General features: G+C 36.8%; 1 protein-coding gene across 2 annotated transcripts in view; it reads right to left on the bottom strand.

Annotated features, from left to right (window-relative positions):
- Positions 1-24,723, bottom strand: part of LOC126815895 (F-box/LRR-repeat protein fbxl-1) — a 109,194-nt gene continuing 84,471 nt past the window's right edge. For both annotated transcript variants that reach the window (XM_050541935.2, XM_050541934.2), the window contains exons 5-8: positions 23,458-23,660; positions 8,543-8,722; positions 6,309-6,484; positions 1-4,900 (exon numbers count right to left, since the gene is read on the bottom strand). In XM_050541935.2, the coding sequence (XP_050397892.1) occupies positions 6,313-6,484; positions 8,543-8,722; positions 23,458-23,660 (555 nt within the window). In that variant the 3' untranslated portion in view covers positions 1-4,900; positions 6,309-6,312. The remainder of the gene's footprint in view (positions 4,901-6,308; positions 6,485-8,542; positions 8,723-23,457; positions 23,661-24,723) is intronic.

Here is a 24,723-nt window from a genome sequence, read left to right as displayed (position 1 = left end):
TAATGTTTAAACATTTTTTTTTAATAAATAAAAAAAAAACAATCCTCGTGATATTGTATATCACAGATATCATTCAATATAATTTAATATAGCATGCTTCAAATACATCTTTTATATAGGATTTCACTTAATATTGCACATTCACCTAGAAATAAATTACTAATAATATATATAGAAGATCAAAACATTTCCTCGGTCAATCTCTACAAGTAACATTCACAAAATATACACCTATCTACACATACTTGTAGATAATAAAAATTCAGGGACCATCGCAAAATTTCAAAACTTGCATCCAAACGAATAACAGCTGAACTGGGTGGGTGGGTGAAACGACACCCCAGATAGAAAAAGATATATTGAATGTTGAATCGTGAACGGAAACGTCAAAATTTTCTAGCTCTGTCGGAGATGATGGACATGTGTTGTTTGGAAGCAAGTGTTGATATTTTGAGAAGGTCCCTTACCAATCTAATTTAAATTCTTAAATTTGAAATAGCTAACAAATGATTATATGAAAGTTTCAAAATCTCTCTTTATTTATAAAAACAATATTTTGTTAGTCATCTAAGTTACATATCTTTTTTTTTATTGTTGCTCCATCCATTAACCTTTTTCCAATTTAAAAACTCTTGCTTATAAATTCTTTTTCTTTTATTTAAAATTTTTTCTATGGGAAATCTTTGTTGACTTTTATAAATATATAATGAAAAAAAACAAAATTTTCTTCACGCGATATATTTTAAAAATTAAAAATCAAAGGTAAAAGGGACTAGAAATTAATACAAATATTTTAATGTAAGATTTAAAATATATAAATAAAACCGAACAAGAACAGTGGTCTGTACCCTGTTACACCCTAGACTAAAAATAGTCGAAAATTATGAGTATTTCACACAATTACACAAACAAGAGATTCATTCATTAAATTATGAATTTATTGTACTATAATGTAAGCCATCAGATAAATTAATTTTAATCAAGATGAGAAAAACATGCTTTAAGCTCAGATCTCTTTTGTTTGGAGTTAACACCTGATGATCGAGGACCCAACAAAATATGTTTCGGGCAATAATTTCAAATGGACGTCAATGGGGATCCAGTGTACACAAAACAATTATGTAATTTGTCCTCCATGGCATTGTAGAATCATACATAATGTACATAAAACTGACACGATATGGAACGTCAGTCCACTTCATTTCGTTACCGGACCTTTAAAATAATGTCACTTCTCGTCAAAACTTAACCTGAAGAATTTATTTTAGAAATTTTAAATATTTGAAAATATTATTAGGTCTGCCAATAACCATTGTTTATACCTGGGAAATTGCTGGACATTGACATTTTGAACTTGTATTAAAAATATGAATAAAACAGTGAAAATAGACAAATTCAAGTTGGAGAAAATGATTGGCACCAAAGAATTTGTATCTGATAATGTCTGTGACCAGTGCCGTATCTCTAGGGTTGATTATGTAAGAATAATATAGAAAAATCAGCAGTTCCTTAAAGAAGCATTTACAGAGAGATTTACACTAAGATTTTGTATAATAAACAAAATAAATATTTTACAGAAATATCTATATATTTTTAAAAGTTAAAAAAAATATTAAATACTGTATATAATAAACAATCAATCATACTCTCTGTTTTAAAATTGAATTCCAAAAAGTCTAATAAAGAACAGAAAATGATAGAATTACACAACAATTGGGTTTGGTTATATTAAAACTGAATTTTTCAGAAACTCTAAAAGACATTTAACCCAATCTGATTATAATACAGATCTGTATTTCGTTTCGTTTTTTTATACTTTCGATTGCCTACACTACATGAAGATCTGACCGGTTGTTGCGATAGGTCACGTCAGACTAATTAACCAATCAGTATTGATGTTACTAGTGGATTACCCACAGTTCCGTGCAAAACATGCCTAAAGCTCGCCATAACAGACCGTTTCATTGGCTAATACCTCACACTATTCAGAACCTGTCAATGATAACAACTCTTCCAGATCCAAGTGTAGTAAAGACAAGTAAAATGAAATTTTGAACTATAAAAAACGAAACGAACTAGGATCTGTGTTTTAACCAGATTGCATTTAACCTAAATGTCTTCATCATAACACAAATTCTACTTTCATAATTTAATTTTGATTAATTGTATTTTATTTAGTCTTATTTTGATTCAATCATTTAATCCTATTCTATGTAAATTTGGATAATATAAAACCTTGAAACAGCATTCCTGGTTTAGACGAAGCTAAATTGAAGTCTTAATTTTTGATTCAGAGAGAGACAGAGAAATGGCGTTTAACGTCCACTCGACACAAACTAGGTCATTTCGGGACTAACATATGGTTTCATTTTATTTCAATAATTTGCTTGCGCGTAGGGTTTTTTAGCAGTGGGAGGAAACCGGAGGACCCAAAGAAAACTCACGAGGTTGGACAGGCAACCCTACTCCTTGTCACGTACAACCGGGGATTCGAAACCATACCAGTTGACTCAATGACAGACCTTATGATACAACGCGCACATGCTGATCATTCGGCCATTCAACCCTCATTTTTGATTCAGTATTTCGTTATTGCTTATGAAGATTTTACCTACATGTTTCACAAATATAAAGCTGAGCATTTTTTTGCAAAATGTTTTTCATAAAAATAAATAAATTGGTAAATACTTAATTAACCCTATAAATAAGAAATATAAATTAAAATACGAGATATCACAATAAGTAGATCTAACAATAAATTCTCATTCTCACAATTTATTATCTTAAAACCAATGATCATCATTTGAGGGATATGTGAATCCCTTCCAAACCACAATATTCTGAAAGTTGAATATCCGTCCATAAATTGTTCAATTCTGTTGACACATGATTTTTTATAATTGTGGTCTGAATCCATCTGCTTAAATAATAAGAGTTATGCCCCTTTATTTTTGGTAAAAAATGTCTGACAAGAAAAATTTGGAAATAGCAACACTGATTTACAAAGATATGATGAACTGAAAATTTACAACATAAGATATCCTCTGCATAAGATTAAACAAACCAGTGCCACATATAGGTATTGGGTAGAATCTTTTGACAGGTCTCTCTTTATTCTTGATTGAATCCAAACTGGGAGATCATGTAGCATTGATATTTGAATTTGGCATTGTTTTATTAATTAAATATTAAATAATTAATTTGTGTACATTTTAGCATGGATGAAACCGTGAATAATTTGATATTGTCTGATCAAACATACATTATACAAGAGCTCAATCTTTCTATTGCAGATCTTTCTTTGGGCCTGAAATGTTATCTAAATTATTAATTAGACATTTATTAAGATGAAAAGAACTTAATCAACTCTTGATGCCAACTTATGTATCAGGTTTTCACTGGATTTGAATCCGATTTGCTGCTCATTACACTCATTGATGATTTAATCCAAAAATGGATAATCAAGTCTTTAGTAATGATGATCAAGGCCAGGCCTAAAAATTCAAACGGTAATATCTTGGTTCAGAGTGGAGCAATTCCCTTTAAATTATCTAGTGTTTAACTATTATAGTGAGAACTGCCAGCTCTTTATCTATCCTCCATAATGCCTGATTAAATACAAATGACAAATCAGCTGATTTAAGTAACAATTAAAATTATCATACTATCTGTACATCATTACAAAAACAGTTCATTATTCTATATCAGCTGTTTCTTTAAATACTCTATATCAGCTATTTCTTTAATTTACAATCATTAGTAACCATGATTCAGACCACACCCAATTTGAATTTTTCTTCCTCTTTCTTTGGGAAAAAAATAAAATTTTAAAGATGCATTATGTAAGAGCTAAATCTGCCTATTGCAGGTCTTTCGTTTGGCTTCAAATGTTATATAAACTATTATTAAGACATTTATTAATATGACAAGACTATAATCAACCTGCTATAACATTTGATGGCCGAGATTTAATTTTGTAATTTTGAATATTATTCACCATATCTTGATGTCCGATTGGGCATATTCCTGGTCGGACAATTTCAGACGTTTGGAAAATAGCGTCGGACATGTCCGGAATATACGGGCGAAATCCCATTACTGATCTGAACATCCTCAAGATTTAAAAAATTTAACCATGATATGGATAATCGAGCCTTAGTCTCGGTTGTCAAGTAACACTGCTGCGATAATAAATGATGTGCGCTACATCTTCAAACAGTCATAACTTCACCCAGAGAGAGAGAAATGGGGTTTAACGTCCACTCGACACAAACTAGGTCATTTCGGGACTAACACATGGTTCAATTTTATTTCAATAATTCGCTTGCGCGTAGGGGTCTTTAGCAGTGGGAGGACACCGGAGGACCCAGAGAAAACCCATGAGGTTGGACAGACGACCCTACTCCTTGCCAAGTACAACCAGGGAATCGAAACCCCTCCAGTTGACTCAATGACAGACCGTATGATACAGCGCGCATGCTAACCATTCGGCCATCCACCCCACCCCCCCTTCACCCAGAATAAAGTAATTTGAATGAAATTTTTTCAATATGTTCATTTTTTTATTTTTGAACTATTATAGCAAGAATGGCCAGCTCTTTATATCTAAATCTTATATAATGCATCTTTAAAAAGGGATCACAAGACTGAAGTCGCTATTTATTATCAAGACATCGAAGACCTTAAAATTTGCCCTGGCCTTAGGTGTATCTTAATACTCTTCGTCAACTCTCTTTCAGGTAACAATTAAACTTATGCATGGCTCAGTATCTGTTGGTTACGCCCAGTAACGACGTCCCGATTTGAGCAGTTAGTTAGGAGACAGCTAGGACACTCTTCTATAATAACATAGAATATATGTTAAACAACACACTACTATCACGGTGGTAAAACTTCTTATCTGTAATATAACAATACTCAGTCATCAATAACTTGTGCATAATAAACAACACTATACTACACTCGTAGCATGGTGGTAAAACTTCCTATCTGTAATATAACAATGAAATTAAATGAAATGGAGTTTAACTTCCTACTGTTCTACTCCGAACTGGGATAATGAAGACGGGCATGCGCCATACAGTGTGCTATGAGAGGGAAAAGTTAGCCCGGGCACCAGCACTACAGCCTACACTTTTATTGAATTCCAACTGTCAAGGGATCTTTTACGTGTACGCTAATGTGTACACGGGACCTCGGTTTTTCGTCCCATCTGAACGACTAGACAGCTCTCCTCGTCAGGTCCTCTGTCCTGCATCGCTGACAAGAGGGAACCAGCCGGAAAATATGGATGAACTTTCTCGGCCAATGCAGGGATCGAACACCGGACTTCCAGCTAGCGAGCCAGCGTCTTACCCACTTAGCCACCGTGACCCCCTGTAAGATAACAAGCCAAAAGTGAGGCTGATGTCCCCCACCAAAATAAATAGATGACAAATATTAATTAATTAAACATTTATCTTTTTCAAAAGTATCGAGCAATCAAACTGATTATCTATGCTTTGTCTAAGCAGAAAATGTTCACGATCAAACTCAGTCAGGTTTTGAAGTACCTGGTAGTGAGTGAAACTATACACCAAGTTTCATCACTCTCCTTTGGTTAGAATCAAAAGGTATTTTGTCCAAAAGCATCGACCAATGAAATTGCTTAGCTCTGCTTATCCTGAGCCGAAAATGCTCAATATCAAACTTAGTCATGGTATTGATGTAATGAAACTATACACCAAGTTTCATCACTCTAACTTAATTAAAATTAAAGTAATCGTGTCCCAACTGTCACATATAACTGGGGAATCGAAACCACATTAGTTGACTCAATGACAGAGAGAGAGAAATTGGGTTTAATGTCTACTCGACACAAACTAGGTCATTTTGGGACTAACATATGGTTTAATTTTATTTTAATAATTCGCTTGCGCGTTGGGGTCTTTAGCAGTGGGAGGAAACCGGAGGACCCGGAGAAAACCCACGAGGTCGAAACCATGCCAATTGACTCAATGACAGGCCTTATGATACAGCGCGCACATGCTAACCATTCGGCCATCCACCACCCCCCCCCCCCCCGACTTAATTACAGACCTTATGACACAATGCGCACGTGCTAACCATTCGGCCATCCAACCCTTCTCCAAAATATTACTTTCAGTCAAACCAAGTAATACATAACTGATTTAAAATTACAGAAAAACAGAAACGATTGAATGTAAATCAGTTTATATACATTCCTAATACATTATTATATGCGCTGCAACCCATTTGTGTCAATTTCTAGGTCCCAAATATAAGCGATTTAGCTCCTTTAAACCTACCTTTTCAATTGAATAATAAATCTCTGTAATTGTTTAATAAACAAACAATACTAGTTGTATAATTAGTTGTTGTTCTAACAACCTTCTGTCGATCCGCTCTTTCAAAGTTAGACTTGACCATTTCATAATATTCACCATCGCTTAAACTAAAAGATCGTAAGTGAGGGCATCGCAACCTGAAAGCAAAACGAATTATCATTAACGTACATTCTATACAATCTGATTCAAACACAGATCCTATTTCGTTTCATTTTTAATAGGTCAAAATTTCCTTTTACTTGTCTGTACAACACTAGGATCTGGAAGAGTTGTTATATAACCCGCGTTCTGGTTGATGTGAGGGATTAGCTAATGAAACGGTCTGTTGCGACAAGTTCTTGGTGTGCAGTGCACAGAACTGTTTGTGTCCCACTAGAAACATCAAAGCTGACTGGTTAATCAAATGTCTGACATGACCTCCCACTACAACCAGTCAGATCTTCATGTAGTGGAGGTCATCTAAAGTATAAAAAAAACCCCACAAAATAAAGATCTGAAAATGTGGACGTATAAAAAACGAAACAAAATATAGATCTGTATTTTAATCAGATTGAAATCTATAAGCCTGGAAATAAGGCTAATGTCACAGACACAAATTTAAGCTTTGTCACGCACCTTTATATCAGGCACAAATTTGATTTTATTAATAAATTTCCCGTCACAAAATTAAAAAAGTCGGTTACATGTTCAGGGTCTAACTCAAATTGTGCTACCGTTAAATGATGCAAAAATTATTTCTCACAATAATTAAAGGACCTAAGTCCGTAACTCAAAATCCTCCAAAATCTTCGACATCGAAAACACGAATTATTGGTAAATTTAAATCAACATTGATGTTGTAAACTTACCGGGAAAAGATGAGCTTCTGATATCCGATATCTAAGATAAAATAATTTTTTTAACATTGGTACACGAATCGTGTACCATAATGCGCTTCAGCCCCAGTTGTAATAAGAGACTTCAGGGACGAGACTAGACACATTGCATCAATTCAAACGGCGTTTGTAGACTGGAATAACCAGACGCTAGAAATTTACACTGCTGGCTTATTTCGTCGAACATAACTGATTTAAAATTTGAGTAAAAACGGAAACCATTGAATGTAAATCAGTTTATATACATTCATATTACATTATTGTATGCGTTGCGACCCACTATTGTCAATTTCTAGGTCCCAAATGTTAGCGATTTAGCTCCTTTAATCACCAAGCTTGAGGCAGTCTCGTACCCCTGGCACATATCTCTGCACATCAATTTCTTTTTCCCAATTGGATGGAAGATTAGTTTTTTGAGTGCTGATTTTTGTCATGAATTCCCACTTCAGAATTCAGATACATGCCTATCAAAGTCTCTAGTTGTTTGGATGACGCAAAAACATTGGCATGTGCATAAAATAACTCATGATAGTTGGAATTCGAAATACAGTAGAACTGCTGTCCGGGTAAAATTCTCTCATGGCACAGTGTATGGCATATGCCTGTCCTCTTTAGCCCAGTTGGAGTAGAGAAGTAGGAAGTTAAATCCCATTTCTTGTATTTTTGTATTGCCAACTGAATCCTCATACAATGTCCAGGTAATGTAGAATAGTAGAATAATTCTGATCAATTAATGGGAGACAACTCTTGTAAGGTTATCCACCAATGGATTATATATATATATATATATATTTTGGCTTCTATCTGTGTTCATCATCGTCATGCACCACAGACAGAGGGGAAATGAAATGAAATGAAATGGGGTTTAACGTCCTACTGTTCTGCTCCGAACTGGGCTAATGAAGACAGGCATACGCCATACAGTGTGCTATGAGGGAAATTTTGCCTGAACAGCGGCACTATGGCCTACTCTTATATCGAATTCCAACTGTCAAGGGATCTTTTACGTGCACGCCAATGTATACACGGGACCTCGGTTTTTTATCCCATCCGAACGACTAGACAGCTGTCCTTGTCCTGCATCACGCTGGAAAATCGGGATGAACTTTCTCTGTCGAATGCTGGGATCGAACACCCGACCTCCAGGCTAGCAAGCCAGCGTCTAACCCACTTAGCCACTGTGATCCCCAGACACGGGGGAACTTTTGGGGTCATCACCAGTATTGATCCCAAGACCTGCTCATTAGTGAATCAAGAGTCATGGTCACTGAGCCACTGTAGATCCTCTCTGTGAAATAAACAAAACAAAAATTGAATTACCTTAAATGATCAATAAATTTGCTACTTTTATCGCTGTATCGGATAGTATCTGGATCCCACTGTATCTCTAGTCTTGACATGTACGGACATTGTTGAGCAAAGGCTTCCACTATCTGATCAACATGCACTCGACTCTGCATCTTTAAAAACCATCCATTAGCTGTTCCAAGAACACAAACTCTGTCAAAATAAAATATAGGGAATTTAAAAATTATCATTACAGCATACTGGACACCTAGCAAACTACCATATGGTGAAAGATGATCTCTAATCGGAATATCAACCCAAGAAGAGATCAATTCTCTGCAGTATTTACAAAGATATGACAAAATGAAAATTTCTCAACATTCGACATCCTCTTCAGACGAGACAAGGGGGGTTGGATGGCCGAATGGTTAGCACGTGCATGTTGTGTCATAAGACCTGCCATTGAGTCAACTGGCATGAATCCCCAGTTGTACGTGACAAGGAGTAGGGTCACCTGTCCAACCATGTGGGGTTTCTCCGGGTTCTCCGGTTTCCTCCCACTGCTAAAGATCCCTACGTGCAAGCGAATTATTAATAAAATTAAACCATATTATGTTAGTCCCAAAATGACCTAGTTTGTTTTTAGTGGACTTAAACCTCATTTCTCTCTCTCTCTCTTCAGACGAGACAAACAAGCCAGCGCCACACATAAGTGTTGGGTAAAATTTTTTGGTGGGTCTTTTTTTAATCCCATTATATCCAAGATGAGTGAATATCTACCCTTGATATTTTGGTTTGGTTTAGGTAAAATTAGATCAAGAGCTGACAGTTCTCGTTATAATAATTAAGATAAAGATAATGAAAATAGAATATGCTGAAAATTTCAGTCAAATTACTTCACTCTGAGACTAGTTATCGACGAATCTATTACAGTCTAGCCCCAATTATCATATCATTGCTACCATTATTACAATAATAAACAAAGTCTTGATTATCCATTTCTATGTTAACCACATCAACCGCAAAACGTATTTAAATCTGCTAAATATCGGGGCCATCGTTGACATCGAGAGTTGATTATGGTCTGGATAAGTCAATTAATATCTAATTAATAATTTAGATAACATTTCAGGCCTAAAGAAGGACCCGCAATAGGCAGATTTAGCACTTGTATAATGTATGTTTAACGTAAATGTTAAATAAGCAAACTGACTATATTTCAGCTGGCAGATCATTCATATTGGGTTTGTTTTTCTTAATTAAATGTTAAAAAAGCAATTTGAGTACATTTCACAAACTAGGTCATTTTGGGACTAACACATGGTTCATTTTTATTTCACTAATTCACTTGCGTGTAGGGTCTTTAGCAGTGGGAGGAAACCGGAGGACCCGGAGAAAACTCACGAGGTTGGACAGGCGACCCTACTTCTTGTCATGTACAACCAGGGAATCGAAACCTCACTAGTTGACTCAATGACAGACCATATGATACAGCGTCACGTGCTAACCATTCGGCCATCCAACCCCCCCTCACGATTTAGGAGATCATTGCTTATAATAATCAATAAATTTGACTGTCGAGTGCATAGCTTCGTCAGCATTTTAAATCGATAATAGCAATTTCTTGGGAAGACTACAAATTAGTCGAGGGTGAAAATGTAATTACAACTTGACACCGTGTAAAACTATCATAATCATGTTACCATACACTTGTCATTCTGTATTCCCCACACGACTATTTCATTTGCCAACACAAATTGACTGTTCCTTACTGTCGTTTCAGTCAGTCGAGAGAGAAATGCCTTCAAGATGTCAATAATACAGTTAGCTGATCAATTTAGCTTAGTTCCATGGCTATTTTAAGTAAAGCCAATAAAGCCAACTATTTTAGATCCAAATGAAATGAAATGAAATAGGTTTTAACGTTCTACTGTTCTGCTCCGAACTGGGCTAATGAGGACAGGCAATCGCCATACAGTGTGCTATGGGGGAAATTTTGCCCAGACAGCGGCACTACGGCCTATTCTTATATCGAATTTCAACTGTCAAGGGCTCTTTTACTTGCACGCCCATGTGTACACAGGACCTCAGTTTTTCATCCCATCCGAACGACTAGACAGCTGTCCTTGTCAGGCCCTCCGTCCTGCATCACTGACAAGGGGGAACCATGATGGAAAATCAGGATGAACTTTCTTGGCCAATGCAGGGATCGAACACCCGACCTCCATGCTAGCAAGCCAGTGTCTTACCTACTTAGCTATCGTGACCCCTATTTTAGATCCAGTCTAAGCTTATATTATATAACAAAAAGTTTTATCACTTGTCTGAAAAATTCCTCTTAATTGTATATAAAATAAATTTAATCAGATTTAATGAAATTCCTCTTAATAGTATTTAAAGTAAATTTAAAGATGGGTTATTTCTTTAAATTTATTTTATTTCCAATAAAAGTATGGCAATTTTGGTATATATGGAAAGTAGAGATATCCAATCTTACTAGAAAAATACTGGATTCCCCGAAAAACACTCATGGAGCGTATACACGACAAAAATGTAAGGGTTCCCCTAATCAACAGCCCGACGATTAGGAACTTCTGCACGCGTGATGTCAATAGTCACATGCGAACATTGAGCGCTTGATGTACAAGTTGATCAACTTTATGAAGAGTTAGACGTACAATACTTTCTCAGATAAAAATGACGGAAAAGGACGCGGGTAGTGGATAATCCGAGAATTTAATTAGGATTCGACATTTATAATAAATAGTAAGCTATTAAAGACAACATCGTCTTATGTATACAATGAATTCTCCTCTGACTCCCAAGACGTGACGTAAACATGACCTGGTTTGATCAAATTTTAATAGCAGGGCATTCCTTCACAATTACAATGTTTGAGAAGGATTTGAAGCATAATTATGACAAATTAATTAGTTTGAATGTGATTTTGGTCCATATATACCATTAAATCACCCAGTTTGTACGGGGGAACCCATCTTTAATAGAATTCCACTTAAAGTGGCATGGGGTTTAATGTCCACTCTACACAAACTAGGTCATTTCGGGACTAAAATATGGTTTAATTTTATTTCAATAATTCGCTTGCGCGTAGGGGTCTTTAGTAGTGGGAGGAAACCAGAGGACTGGAAGAAAACTCATGAGGTTGGACAGGCGACACTACTCCTTGTCACGTACAACTGGGGATTCGAAACCACACGGGGGGTTGGATAGCTGAATGGTTAGCGTGCGCGCTGTATCATAGAGTCTGTCATCGACTGGCGTGGTTTCGAATCCCTGGTTGTACGTGACAAGGAGTAGGGTCGCCTGTCCAAACCTCGAGTGGACATTAAACCCTATTTCTCTCTCTCTCTCGAAACCATGCCAGTTGACGTTTAAAAATAGACAAAGAGAAATGAATATATTTGAAGATATAGCTTCGTTTGTTTATCATTGTAGCAATGGTACCTGACAATCAATTAACTATTTTATTGTCAAATTTTTAAATCCGACGGTCTAGTGAGTTGATTAAAGGCTTGTCATGTTAATAAATGTCTAAATAATATCTATATGTATATTCCGGACATGTCCGTCGCTATTTTCCAAATTGACGAAATTGTCCGACCAGGAATATGCCCAATCGGACATCAAGATATAGTGAATAATATTCAAAATTCCAAAATTAAATCCATTTAAATCTAGCGAGTTAATTATAATCTTGTCATATGAATAAATGTCTTATTAATAATTTCTATCACATTTGAAGCCTAAATAAAGACCTGCAATAGGCAGATTTAGCTCTTACACAATGTATGTTTAAATCGATTCCATAACATAACATTGCAACATAATGGTTTCTATGAAAGAAAAAAATACTAATATAACATCTATTTCTTCACATATTATGATCGTGTAATGTCTATTTTCTCGCCATATCACCCATTCTCATTAAACCTAAATCAATATTCTCTTTCATATTCTGTCTTTCAATATTATTAAATAACAACATAATGGTTCTCAATTAATTATCACGTTTTTATTTCCTTTAGCTTAATAACCGTTGGCCATTTTGGTAAAGCCATGTGTCTGTCTAAGACACTGAGTTAATTAAAGATGATATTATATTGCGGTAAATCATTATTCTCCGTTAATTACTATATAAGCAAATTAAGAGAACAGTTTTTAATAGGATATCTTTAAGATACCTTCCCGCATAGAGAGAGAGAGAGAGAGAGAGAGAGTTTAATGTCCACTCGACACAGACTAGGTCATTTCAGGACTAGCACATGGTTCAATTTTATTTCAATAATTCGCTTGCGTGTAGGTGTCTTTAGCAGTGGGAGGAAACCGGAGGACCCGGAGAAAACCCACAAGGTTGGACAAGGCGACCCTTCTCCTTGTCACATACAACCAGGGAATCAAATCCTGCGTACAAACTGGGAGATTTGATGATATATTTGGGACTAAAAACACATATTCAAAGAACTCATATTTTTGTGTCATGTGACTTGGCTTACGTGCTACCTAGCAACTGGTGTGAAGCCGGAGGAGAAATTATTGCATATACAAGACGATATTTTCTTTAATCGCTGTCCATTTATCATAAATATCAAAGCCTTATTAAATTCTCGGATTATTCACTGCCCACACCTTTTTCTATGTTTTTTTTTATCTCAGAAACTGTTGTATGTTTAAGCTCACCATCAAGTTTATCACTTTCGCTGAGAGATTAGACAATCTTTGCTTGCAACCTTTGATGTCACGCGAACATTTTTGTCCTGTGTTTTTCAGAGAATCCAGTATTTTTCTAGTAAGATTGGATGTTTCTACTTTCCATTTATACCAAAATTGCCATACTTTTATTGATAATATATAACCACCTGATAAATTCTTGTCTGGGAAAGTATCTTTAAATACCTTCGCACTGACTTTGTAACAGGATTTTATTGTAAGAACGAGTGGCTTGGGTGGCTTAATGTGCGCTTTAGATCTTAAGGTCTGTCATTGATTCAGGTAGTGTGGTGTAGTACTACTGGACTTTGTTGTTGTGTTCTCTCCGCGATCGGATTTACAACTAAATGTTATGTCGTTTATACAGCTTTATTCTTTAAGCAGGTTGGCACAAGTCTCCATCTTTCTTAAACACACATTATGCAAGAGCTAAATCTGAACTGGCGGGGTTTCGATTCCCCGGTTGTACGTGACAAAGAGTAGAGTCGCCTGTCAAACCTTGTGGGTTTTCTCCGGGTCCTCTGGTTTCCTCCCACTGCTAAAGACACCTATGCGCAAGCGAATTATTGAAATAAAATTGAACCATATGTTAGTCCCAAAATGACCTAGTTTGTGTCGAGTGGACGTTAAACCCCATTTCTCTCTCTCTCTCTCTGGGTGAAGTTATGACTGTTTGAAGATGTAGCGCACATCATTTATTATCGCAGCAGTGTTACTTGACAACCGAGACTAAGTCTCGATTATCCATCTTGAGGATGTTCAGATCAGTAATGGGATTTCGCCCGTACATTTGTTATAATGTATAGAGACAAAGTCAACATTTTACAGAAGTTATTGAACTGCTGACTTAGTTATTTGTACAAGATTCTATATTAGCAGGAATAAAATTTGGCAAGTATTCTAGTCTGGTATTGGTACAGTTAGATATACATTCATAATAACACTTTTACGGATGTCTTACAGGCATTTGCCGGCATGGTTTTCCCTTGTCAGTGGTGCAGGATGGAGGGCCTGACAAGGACAGCTGTCTAGTCATTTGGATGGTACAAAAAACTGAGGTTGTGTGTACATATTGGCATGCACGTAAAAAATCCCTTGGCATTGGAATTCGATACAAGAGTGGGCCGTAGCTACGCTGTCCAGGAAAAATATCCCTCATAGCACACTGTATGGCGTATACCCGTCTTTATTAGCCCAGTCGCAGCAGAACAATAGTGTGATGGTGTAAAGTATAACTCGACATGTACATATAGCATTAATTGTGAAATATTATGTATTTAAAGTTCGGTATATATTTTATTATTAATACACATGTTCATTTGTTATTGACGTTAATCAACTATCAAGCTTGATAGACTATTTCTAAATTAATTTCATTGATTCTCCGGTTTCCTCCCACTGCTAAAGACCCCTACGCGCAAGCGAATTATTGAAATAAAATTAAACCATATGTTAGTCCCAAAATGACCTAGTTTGTTTCGAGTGGACGTTAAACCCCATTTCTCTCTCTCTCTCTCCCTTAATATAGAGCGCAACAAGTGACCCATTCTCTGTAGGATGTTAAAACCCGATTTCATTTCATTTTGTGTTACAAGTACCAAGCAATGATCAATAAAGAATCCCACCATAGGCTATATTTAAGGATATTATCATGAGTTAGATATAGTTTGAACCTGATGTTAGTAGTTCATGGTGTATTCAGAGTACAAGGGTATATATACTAATAGATTATACAGCTGTTGGTAGGTTTGTAAGTGTTGTAGATCTAATATTAGTAGTGATAGCTGAGATAAAACAGTGCAAGTGTAATAACGAGGTAAAGACTGTTTTCTATCAGAATATAGTAAACATCAATACCAGGGCTGCACGGAGTCAAAATTTTGGCTTAACTAATTAACTATAGTTAAAGAAAGCTAAAAAGTCAAAATTACAATAGAACAAAAAAGTCAAAATTTTGGCTTAACTAGTTAAAAATTGATGAGTTAACTAGTTAAAAAATGTTAAAAATTCAAAATTACAATAGAACAAAAACACAATTTGATTAAAACACAGATCCTATTTTGTTTCGTTTTTTATAGTTCAAAACTTTGTTTTACTTGTCTTTAATACACTAGCTAGGATTTGGAAGAGTTGTTATATAACCTGCATTCTGGATACATGTAAGGAACGGATATCACCAGTTTTTGAACACCACCAGGGTTGGGTGGAGTCAAAAATTTGGCCTAACTAGTTAAAAATTAACGAGTTAAGTAGTTAAAAAAGTTAAAAAAGTTAAAAAGTCAAAATTACAATAGAGAGAGAGAGAGAGAGAGGGAGAGGGAGAGAGAGAGGGAGAGAGAGAGAGAGAGTGAGAGAGAGGGAGAGGGAGAGAGAGAGGGAGAGAGAGAGAGAGGGAGAGAGAGAGAAATGGGGTTTACTGTCCACTCGACACAAACTAGGTCATTTTGGGACTAACACATGGTTCAATTTTATTTATATAATTCACTTGCGTGTACGGGTCTTTAGCAGTGGGAGGAAACCGGTGGACCCGGAGAAAACCCACATGGTTGGACAGGCGACCCTACTCCTTGCCATGTTCCACCAGGGATTCGAAACCACGCCAGTTGATTCAATGACAGACCTTATGATACGGCACGCACATGCTAAGCATTCGTCTATCTTGAGGGGCTACCTACCTACTCAAATAATTAAATAGCTTTTAATGCTGGCATAAACAAAACGTATGTTGGTATAAGATCATAATGTGAGGTATTCAAGAAGTCATTGAAAACAAATAAGATTCTTCCTCTCATGGATATAAACAATGTGTATGAATTTGCATGAAATGAAATGGGATTTAACGTTCTACTTTCTGAACCAATCGGGCTCATGAAACCCCTCTAGATTTAGGGATTACATAAAATCACTTAACCAAAACACAGAGAAAGAGAGAGGGAGAGAGAGAGAGAGAGACTCGACTGGGTATTTGATGATTACACATTGTGTATATAGAAGAATCTGTACGAGCAGCCACTCCTATTCAGCGACATCTCCTTGTAAACGGTCACGATAAATTCCCCCAGCCCCCATGAACTTTCTCAGCCAATGCAGCGATCGAACACCCGACCTCCAGGCTAGCGAGCCAGCGTCTTACCCACTTAGCCACTGTGACCCCCATATATATACCATCAATTTACAGCACACTGTAGATAATTAGTCATTTGGTTTGTGCATTTTTAAAAGTAACTCTTTATTAGCTATCAATCTTTTTTGATCATTTCACTTCAAAACCAGGAGGGTTGGATGGCTGAATGGTTAGCGTGCGCGCGCTGTATCATAAAGTCTGTCATTGAGTCGACTGGCGTGGTTTCGAATCCCCGGTTGTACGTGACAAGTAGTAGGGTCGCCTGTCCAACCTCGTGGGTTTTCTCCGGGTCCTCCGGTTTCCTCCCACTGCTAAAGACCCCTACGCGCAAGCGAATTATTGAAATAAAATTAAACCATATGTTAGTCCCGAAATGACCTAGTTTGTGTTGAGTGGACGTTAAACCCCATTTCTCTCTCTCTCTTTCACTTCAAAACCAAATTTAGATGAAAGGCTTTGTATCTGATTTATCAACATCTATAATTACGAGATAATTAGCCATTTTGTTTGTATATTTTATGAGTAACACTCGATCGATAAGCTATCATTTTTTTTACTTCAATACAAAACTAAATTTAGATTAATGGCTTTCTTTGTAACTGATAATATCTGTAGTGCATTTAGAGTGTGACCTTTTATTTTAATCACTATGAATGTGTAGTTACAATCTATTATATAATTTGAAGTTGTAGTCAATGACAATAAAGATATTCTTACGATTAATTGGTGTTTTATGTAACTCACTATGTGACAATGTTGCAGATAAATCAATCCAACGTGGCCTACATGTTATATTTTGTGCTTTGAAATATGAAAATCACACTTGAGAGAGATAGAGAGCGAGAGGGGGGTGGGGGGGTTAAGGTTCACTTGATACAAACTAGATCCCATATGTATACAATTGGAAATGAAATGAAATAAAATGGGGTTTAATGTTCTACTGTTCTGCTCGAATTAGGCTAATCAAGACAGAGTACAATTGGAAGCAGCTCTTCATTGAGAGAGAGAGAGAGAGAGAGAGAGAGAGAGGTTAACATCCATTCGACACAAACAATGTCATTTCGGGACTGACATATGGTTCAATTTTATTTCAATAATTCGATTGCGCGTGGGGGTCTTTAGCAGTGGGGGGAAACTGGAGGACCCGGAGAAAACCCACAAGGTTGGACAGTCGACTCTACTCCTTGTCACGTACAACCGGGGATTTAAAAACCACGCCAGTTGACTCAATGACAGACCTTATGATACAACACGCACAAGCTAACCATTCGGCCATCCAAGTCCCAAATTTTATGAGGAAAAATCATTCCAACATAGCCTACACATCGTACTATGTGCTTTGAAAATCACACTGATCAGGCTAATTTTGAGAGGAAAGATTATTCCAGCACAGCCTGCACAATGTATCATGTACTCCATAAAATCATACTGTTCCAGCTAATTTTGAGAGGAAAGATCATTCCAGCCTGCACACTGTATTTTGTACTCTATAAAATCACACCAACCCTGATAATTTCTGAGTTGTATATATCAATCATACAATAGAGATTACACCAACCCTCATAGTTGTATATATCAATCAATCGTACAATAGAGATCAATAAATAATTAGCCACAACTTATTTCTCACACATATCAGGTTTACACCAACTTGTGTTGTGACATCATTCAATAAAATATTCATTATAGAATGCTATATTGACTTGTGAATCCATCTCTCTCTCCCTCTTCTACCACCCCATCTCTCTCTCTACCTCCCCATCTCTCTCTACCACCCCATCTCTCTCTCTCTACCACCCCATCTCTCTCTACCACCCCATCTCTCTCTCTACCACCCATCTCTCTCTCTCTCTACCTCCCCATCTCTCTCTACCACCCCATCTCTCTCTCTACCACCCCATCTCTCTCTCTACCACCCCATCTCTCTCTCTACCACCCCATCTCTCTCTACCTCCCCATCTCTCTCTCTACCACCCCATCTCTCTCTACCACCCCATCTCTCCATCTCTACCACCCCATCTCTCCCTCTTCTACCACCCCATCTCTCTCTCTACCTCCCCATCTCTCTCTCTACCACCCCATCTCTCTCTACCACCCCATCTCTCCATCTCTACCACCCCATCTCTCCCTCTTCTACCACCCCATCTCTCTCTCTACCTCCCCATCTCTCTCTCTCTACCACCCCATCTCTCTCTCTACCACCCCATCTCTCTCTCTCTCTCTCTCTACCTCCCCATCTCTCTCTCTACCACTCCCCTAAACACCCATCACCCCTTGACATCAATAATTAAATCTAGTTTGTTTTGAATGGACCTTTAACCCATCTCTCACTGACCCTAACACACATCACCACATGATATTAATAAGTACTCTAGTTTGTCTTAAATGGAGGTTTAATCTCTCTCTCTCTCTCTCTCATGCCCATCAACCCTAGATTTTAATAATGAAGTCTAGTTTGCATTGAGTGGATGCTTAATCTCTCTCTCTCTCTCTAACCTCCATCACCCCTCAATATTAATAATGAAGCCATCAAAATGACACAAGTTATCTAGAACAAGATCAAGGTCTACTTACTAGAAGATAAAAATATCTTTACTATATCTTTAGTTTCATTATATAATCTAATTTAAGCCCCAACATGTACCACAATCAAATGAAATGAAATGGGATTTAACGTCCCATTGTTCTGCTCTGGCTAATGAAGACAGGCATATGCCATACGTTGTGCAATGAGGGAATTTTGCCTGGACAGTGGCTCTACAGCCTACTCTTATATCGAAAGTTACACTGCACTAAGGCCAATCCAATTTAAACTTTAGTTTTCCATGTTATCCGCGTCCTCAGGGTCCTGAAGAGCAAGGAAGTAACCTTCATTATCAAATTATCTTTAAAAATGGCAAACAAAACTTCAAATTGGTGTGGCCTAAACTGGCTGCTGTCTGTGGCTGAATTTAAAGGAGCTAAGTCGCTAATACTTGGGACCTAGAAATTGACACAAATGGGTCGCAATGCATACAATAATGTAATATGAATGTATATAAATTGATTTACATTCAATCGTTTCTGTTTCAATCTCTAGCATCTGGTTATTCCAGTCTACGCCGATATTATTTATTTGGCTTGCTCTCCAGATAAGAATATGGCATCACCGTTTGAAATGACTTGTAGAATATGCCTAGCCTCGTTTTTAGAGTCCCTTATTACAAATTACAAACGCATTATGGTACACGATTTGTGTACCAATTGTAAAATGTTTATTTTGTCTTAAATATTGGATATCAGAAGGCCATCTTTTCCCGGTAAGATCACAACATCAATGTTGATTTAAACCGACAAATAAATTGTGTTTTCAATGTCAAAGATTTTGGATGATATTGAGTTAGAGACTTAGCTACTTTAACTTAAATAGAAGACATAATTTTTCAGGTCATTTTCATTGTACTGCAACTCCCATGAACTTGATGCTTACAATTGCATTAACACTGATAAAGAAATGGTGCTGAACTAGATGCCTGCCAATGCACTAACACTGATAAAGATATAGGGGTAACAGGAACAGTTAATTGACCTAAATAAACACATTGTCTTGTGATGTCTTGCAATCACTAATGAACTTCCCCTGAACTTCAATGACCCTTGATTACCATAAGTAGATAAGTAGGTTTAAAAACTCTAAGTATCATCAGAAAAGATGTTGTTGATAAAAACTGACTATAAATAGCTATATGCATATTCTATAATTACTTAACAGTCCAAACGTGAATCTTATGACCAGGCACAATGACCAGGCAGTTTTACATAGTATTTAATGTGTCATGGTTTGTTATCAATCAGGGTAGAGTTAAGTACTTAATCCATTATTGTTTATGTATGTTACTGTCTCTAGGGATAATCCTGAATAGTATATGTTTTGATGTCAACACTTGAGCTTATCCATTTATAGTTAGAATATGTACATCAATAGGTAGTCATTAGGTCACCCGACTTAGTAGCAGCTACGTCGGTCATCCACTGTGCTGTAAGTGTACATTGTATGTATTGAATTATTGTCATTTGTAAGAGATAAGTTCCAGTAATTAAAAGATTGAAGAACCATTCCAGACTTATTAGTTATTGAAGAACCAAGCGGTTATAATCTCATGAAGCCCTTGCACATGTACATGTGATAACAGCAGGCCTACCATGTGATAAAGGCTGGTCTACCATCCATGTGCAGACCCAACCCCATGCGATAAAAGCAGGCCTATCATGTGATAACAGAAGGCCTATGTGTCACAAATGAAACAGTAACTACAAAACCATTAGTGTAATGGTTTTTGGAGGGCAAGAAAAAACATAGATTACTTTATATTCTGTTCAATGTTATGAGTGTTTGAAGTTTTGAAAAAATCAAAATTGTGTCCGACGTTTGCCGATTGACAGTTCATATTCTCCATTTCCAAGTTCCATTGCCATAATAATAAATAATCTTGATTTCCAGTTCTTCATTCGGCCATTACCTTGAGTGTGGCCATATTAATGTCTAACGTGCCCTTGGTACGACTTGAAGTTTGAAGTTTATTAGTAGCAACGGTTAAACTCATAAATAGCCAATGTGTTCTAATCTACTTAAAATCACGCCCATTCCGCTGTTTTTCGAGAGTTGATGATGGACTTGTCATGTTAATCAATGTCTAAATAGGAAAATTTAGCTCTTAGTAATAAAGGGTTTTTGTTATTGTTACTCATGTACTAACCTAATTACAGTTTAATTAATAATTTATATAACATTTGAGGCCAAAAGAAAGACCAGATATAGCTCTTACATACATGAAATGCATCTTTAACTTTTAAAATAATTAAGTTTTTTTTATTGTCACTCATGTACTAAACTAATTACATTTTTGTTAATAATTTATATAATATTTGAGGCCAAAAGAATGATCTGCAATAGGAAGATTAACATCTTTAACATAATTAAGGTTTTTTTTATTGTCACTCATGTACTAACCTAATTATAGTTTTGCATAATATAAATAAGATAACCTGATAATGGTCTACTGACCTGATTATAATACAAGTAAACCAGTCAGAATTGTTATCAGATGAATTACTACAAAGATCTGTAACATGCCCTGAGTTCAGAAAGGGAGAGAGAGAGAGAGAGAGAGAGAGAGAGACAGAAAGGGAGAGAGAGAGAGAGACAGAGAGAGAAATGGGGTTTAACCTTCACTCGACACAAACTACGTCATTTTGGGACTAACATACGGTTCAATTTTATTTCAATAATTCGCTTGATCATAGGGGTCTTTAGAAGTGGGAGGAAACTTGAAATCACCAATCACGATCAAGCATTTATCAGACAATATGTGATTTCTTACTGCTTAATCCATGCTACAATGTACTCAAATAGATTAATTGAACCTTTAAAGATACGTTTCCGCCTACAAACTAATTAATCTATCAAAAATTTTGCTTCAAATCCTTCTCAAAATATTGTTTTTGCGAGGGAATACCCCTGCTATAAAAAATCTATGAAAAGAAGTTAGCAACCGGTGCGAAGTCGGAGGATAAGTCATTACATATACAAGAAGATGTTGTCTTTAATCGCTGTCCATTTATCATAAATATCAAAACCTAATTAAATTCTCGGATTATCCACTGCCCACGTCTTTTTACGTGGTTTTTATCTTCGAAACTGTTGTACGTTTAAGCTCACCATCAAGTTTATCAAAATATACATCAAACGCCCATTTACGCTGAGAGGATCGGACAATCTTTGAGTGCAACCTTTGAGGTCAAGCGAGCAGACATCCCTAATCGTCGGGCTGTCGATTAGGGGAACCCTGACATTTTTGTCCTGTATACGCTCCATGAGTGTTTTTCAGGGAATCCAGTATTTTTCTAGTAAGATTGAATGTTTCTACTTTCCATAAACCAAAATTGCCATACTTTTATTGGAAATAACCACCCGATAAATACTTTTTTGAGAAAGTATCTTTGAATAAGGAAATAAAACCCATATATCAACAGTTAATGGTCGCTCACTTGAATTCGATCAGAGGCCCATCAAAAGATTTTACCTTATGCTTGCTTGTTTTTATTGTTTGCAGAGGATGTGATTGTCAGGGGAAGATTTTAGCATCCTTGGACGGCATCAAGGCTTTGTTATTTTAAGAGGATTCTTTCTTAAAAGTATTGGTGCTGACTTGTTTGTATTACTTGCAGACGATGTGATTTTCAAGGGGCATATTTAGCATTCCTGACTGGTATCAAGCCTTTAATATTCCAGTAGCTCTTTTTTTAATCTAAAGCACTGAGTTTTCTTTGGGATTTTGATGATTGAGTTTTATTACTGATTTTACAAATGAGGCACCTGTCACTGACAATGTCAGGCACAGATTCAGGCTTTGTCAGGCACTTAACCTCTGGTGCCTGTCATTATAACCAATTGAAATGAAATGGGGTTTAACGTCCTACTGTTTTGCTCCTACTGGCCTAATGAAGACGGGCATCATGCCATGCAGTGTGCTATAAGGGAAATTTTGCCTGGACAGCGGCACTACGGCTTACTCTTATTTCAAATTCTGTCAAGGGTTCTTTTACGTGCACGTTAATGTGTACACACAGGATCTTATAGGGGAAGATGATTTTCCTCTGAGTCTCTTGTAAGCAGGCACAGATAATAAAGTTGAATCTGTAGGCGAACCAAGATTTGGGCAACGCTGTTTGTAGAATGTGAATAATTGTTTCAGGTAGGAGGGAGCAGAGAGAAAGAGAGAGAAATGGGGTTTAACGTCCACATGACACAAACTAGGTCACTTCGGGACTAACATATGGTTTTAAATTTTATTTCAATAATTTGCTTGCGTGAAGGGGTCTTTAGCAGTGGAAGGAAACCCGAGCCCAGAGAAAACCCACGAGGTTGGAGAGTTGACCCTACTCCTTGTCACGTCCAACCGGGGATTGAAACTACGCCAGTTGACTCAATGACAGGCCTTATGATACAGCGCGCATGTGCTAACCATTCGACCACCCAACCCCCCCCAGGAGGGAGCAGTATCAGAAAACAAAGTTTTATACACATTTGATCAAACTTGATCGTACACCCACTCACCTCATATTCTTCAAGTATCTTATGACCATCAACCAGAAGTTTTCTGTTAGTTTAGGTTTCCCTGCCAACATCAATCCTCTCAGATTATGACCATGGTTATGTAGGAAGTGGTATAAAGTGTTCTCACTCAGTGCATGTGTATGACTGATATCTATAGCCTGTAGACGAGTCAGTTTACCCTTCTCCATTAATCTCTCCAGTATCTAAATTATAGGATATAAATGAAATGAAATGGAATGGAGTTTAATGTCCTACTTTTCTGCTCCTATACTGGGCTAATGAAAATGGCCATGCAGTGTGCTATGAGGGAAATTTTGCCCGGGCAGCGGCACCATCGCCTACTCTTATATCGAATTCCAACTGCCAAGGGATCTTTTACGTGCATTCTAATGTATACACGGGACCTCGGTTAGGATATAAATGTAGATATTCAACTGTTAAAATGGTTGCCAGACAACGAAACATACGCCCACAGCAGCTAAATCATCTGAGCGGTCAACAAAGGGTTGTTGCATATTTATTCTTTTGTAGGTAATTGGGGGCATTTACAGGACAATTTCATACAGATAAGATTATAATTTTCTTCGTTTGAGGGTTCACAAGGTTCTACAAATAGCAACACAGGTCTTAACTCTGGAGGAAATTTCTTTGTTTGAGGGTTCACAAGGTTCTACAAACTGAAACAAGGGCCTTAACTCTGGAAGTAATTTACAGAAATTGTTGAAATTCAACAGGCTTTTTTCATTTTACTAATTGAAATAATATTAGGTCTACTGACCGTTCATATTTTCTCGCAGACAAGGGAAGTATCAATAATACTGGAAGTTTACTGAAGGCTTATCATCAAGTACGCAACCCTTATAAATGTGATTGACAATCACAAACTGTTATCGGAAAATGACAACCATCCATTGGACTACATAATTTTGAAAGATTATTCAAGTGCATTCCACATGCATTAATGAGAAAGAAATCACAGAAGTTATTATATTCCATGGGGATGTGAGATGGAAAGAGCTTCATTTACATAAAAGCTACAAAATCCTCTGTAGACAAAGCTAACTAGTTAATGCCTCCAAATGAATATAAACTGAGAGAAAGAGAGAGAGAGAGAGAGAGAGAGAGACAGAGAGAGAGGGTTTAATGTCCACTAGACACAAACTAGGTCATTTCGTGACTAACATATGGTTTAATTTTATTTCATTAATTTGCTTGCACGTAGGGGTCTTTAGCAGTTAGAGGAAACCGGAGGACCCGGAGAAAACC

This window comes from Patella vulgata, chromosome 3, assembly GCF_932274485.2.
Source record: "Patella vulgata chromosome 3, xgPatVulg1.2, whole genome shotgun sequence".
NCBI lineage: Eukaryota > Metazoa > Mollusca > Gastropoda > Patellidae > Patella > Patella vulgata.
This window is presented reverse-complemented; position numbering and strand designations above follow the sequence as displayed.